This window comes from Merops nubicus, unplaced genomic scaffold, assembly GCF_000691845.1.
Source record: "Merops nubicus isolate BGI_N331 unplaced genomic scaffold, ASM69184v1 scaffold21859, whole genome shotgun sequence".
Taxonomy (NCBI): Eukaryota; Metazoa; Chordata; class Aves; order Coraciiformes; family Meropidae; genus Merops; species Merops nubicus.
The window spans coordinates 14706-17824 of record NW_008632020.1 but is presented as its reverse complement, the minus strand read 5'-3'; the positions used below and the strand labels follow the sequence as shown (position 1 = coordinate 17824).

General features: G+C 39.5%; 1 protein-coding gene across 1 annotated transcript in view; it reads left to right on the top strand.

Annotated features, from left to right (window-relative positions):
* Nucleotides 1-2327: 2327 nt before the first annotated feature.
* Nucleotides 2328-3119, top strand: part of LOC103780153 (ubiquitin-associated protein 2-like) — a gene marked incomplete at both ends in the record, with an annotated part of 7573 nt that continues 6781 nt past the window's right edge. Inside the window, one exon of the mRNA XM_008947804.1 lies at nt 2328-2514. Coding sequence (XP_008946052.1) covers nt 2328-2514 — 187 coding nt within the window. The remainder of the gene's footprint in view (nt 2515-3119) is intronic.

Sequence of the window (3119 nt, the reverse complement as noted above, 5' to 3'; positions counted from 1 at the left end):
CCAGGATCTCTCCCTGCAACTCGCGTTCCAAATCCCTTCCAAGTAGCTTCAGAGTCTCTACTTGCGGCTCATGTTCAAATCTCTTCCAAGTCACCTCCGAGCTGTCCAGGATCCCTTCTTGCAACTTGTGTTCCAAATCCCTTTCGAGTTACTTCAGAGTCCCCACTTGCGGCTCGTGTTCAAATTCCTTCTGAGTCACCTCCGAGCTGTCCAGGATCTCTCCCTGCAACTCGCGTTCCAAATCCCTTCCGAGTTGCTTCAGAGTACTCACTTGCGGTCTTCAGAGTACTCACTTCCGGCTTGTGTTCAAATCCCTTCTGAGTCGCTCCAGAAGTCCCTATTCGGGCACCAGATGTCAGGTTGTGGCCTGGAGAAATGACACCTACTCCATAGGAGTTAACAGTCAAATCCGTTTATTGCAAAGTAATACAGCCTTTTATAGTAGACAAGAGCCAGCCCCCCAAACCCCATAGGTTAACAAGCCTGTTCACGTGCCTAAGTTGAGCTACAGATTGGTAAAAGTCTCTGTCCATGTGCTCTGCCAGCCTTTATGTAACTCTTAGGATTGTTGAACCTAGCCTTGCCAAGTTTACCATTCTTGTCCGGGCGAACCGCCAATGGAGCCTCCTATCTTTCATTGTTTTGCTTTCCTCCTGCTTCAAGGTCACTTCACGGACTTTCTAGACCAAAACCAAGGCCTGTACTGATTGTTCATGCTAAGCAAATCATGTCCAACACGCTCCGCAAGGCACGATTCCACAGAGAAGACCTTGTCTTCTGCACAAAGACTGCTTAAAGGCAGGAACAAAAGTAGCTGGGAAGAGAAATTTGCTACTGTTGAGAAGGAAGCACTAGCTTTGCTATCCAGAAAGTAGAAAGTCTGCCCCTGTAAATGCAGAAAGTGTTAGGAACGTAGTGCTTTGACAAAACAGAAAAGCTTGTGTTGGCAAGAAGGTGAATTTCCTGGTAAGCATCACAATTACTTGCCTTAATTGATGATATAGAGTTCAGATAGAAAACCGAAAATATGACAGTTGCTGCCTTCCTTTGCTTGCATTTGTCTTCAAATGCCTGGCCAATGATGATGTGGAATCAGTTGCCTGCATTAGCCTCAGGTCCCAGGAGAGCAGGTTGACCTTGTGTGATGAAGACTTCAGTAATTGGATAGCATGAGATCTGAAAACTAGATGGCCTAATGGTCCCAAATATCCTGATACAGATGTACTGTTGTACTGTAGACTGCAGAAAAATTTTCCTTATAACATAATGTGACCTGGAGGAGGCACAGTGTCAGTTGGTTTACAGTTTATATTCCATTCCTTTCCTTCTTAAAGGTGCTATGCTTGCATGTTCATTGTTCTAATGCAAATATTCTTCCAGTGGATGTCTCTCAAATTATGTTAGAAAATATTTTAGTTCATCAACTCAAATTCTGGTGTTTTGGGTGCTGGGTTTTTGTTTGTTTGTTTGTTGTTTGTTTTTTGTTGTTGTTGTTGTTGTTGTTTTTTTAACTTGCCATAGGAAAGATTTGGGCATTAAGAAAACTATGCTGATGAAAGTGCTGAAAGCAGCTCTTCAGCCCAAGCCTGCGGTATATTTAGGATAAACTTAAATTAGAATTTTTAGAGTAGATTTATTGTCTGAATTCTTTGCTTTTCCTTGGATAAACCTGTGCTAAACATGTGGTAGGGGTTAGTAAGCCATGCTAAATATAAGAAAATTCATATTTCTCATCCTGCTCAGGTATGTGCAGTAGTATTTTGGATATGTGCCTACTATCTGAAAAATTGAGCATTTATTTCTGCTGCTCTTGTGACTTCCATGTCATCACACATTCACTCAATTTGCTGCATGTGTGACTTTATTCTTTACTGTCCTCATACCCACCCTATACAGAGGTAGCACTTTGATCCTTTGCTTTTTTTAAAGGGTTAGCATGATATACAGAGAATGTGGATTATCAATATATATAATGGGCAGGATTCACTCAAACATAATATATCTTTTATAACCTGTGTTCAGTTGGTTATATTAATCATATAGGTTATTTATGTGATACATGATTTTATAAATTTGATAATGTTTGAAAAGTGAGCAAAGATTTGTGTTCTAACTAGTGGAAGGTCTCAGCTAGCAGAATTTTACTTTCTGGCAAAAACCTCTATTCTACCTCTTTTTGTATAGCAGACAAGCAATATTTGAAGACTGTTAAAACAATAATAAATCTGTTCCTGGTATGGCAGCTTTAGTATCGTTAGTGCTTTCTTCAATTTCAGTGCAGCCTAGTCATCATGTTTATTCTAGCCAAACTTTGCTTTTTCTAACAGCACTGATTTGGTAACACTGATTCAGAAGCCTGTGACTTCTACCCAAGAGACAGAAGGCAACTCATTTGAGGCTCCCCAGCAGACCTATGGCCAAGCCCTAGTCTTCACAAATTCTCAGCACAGCACTCAGATGGCATCTGGAACTGACGGCTCCACTGCTGTAAACATTTATTCTCCTCAAAGTCTGGTAAAATTATCTTATGCTTCCTAAATATTCTTCATGAGTAAATATTTCAGGGTAAACAACTTTTCCAGTACTGGTCATTTCATGAGATGTTTCAGTATTTGTAAAACTCAGGTTACAAATGTTGAAGGAATGGAATTAAGAATTTCATTCCTTTCATTCACACACACACAAAAAAGGATTACTTTTCTTATTCCTCTGGTTTTGCTAAGTAGTTGTTTCTCAGTTTACATGAAGTAATTGTATTAATTTTTGAATAGAGAGCAGATGCATTTACTGCATGCTGATTTAGGATGAAATCACTCATTTACAGTGAAGAGTTGTGTGCCAGAAAAATATGATGTGTTATTTCCAAGTACATATCTGACTGCTTTTTGTGGAAACCTGATTATTTCTGAGTCAATTGTGAGGGCTTGAAATTGGGCACTCGTATTTATTCTCTGAAAATCAGTTCAACTATTAGCAGATACATGCTATTTTGAGATGCATGGATTCAAGTAAATCAGTATTGTTGCTATCAGAGGTAGAAGTTGTATCGGTGATAATGTAGCCATTGACCCTATGGTTGTGTTCAAATTATTTATTAAGTAATTAACTCCGCTCCTTCC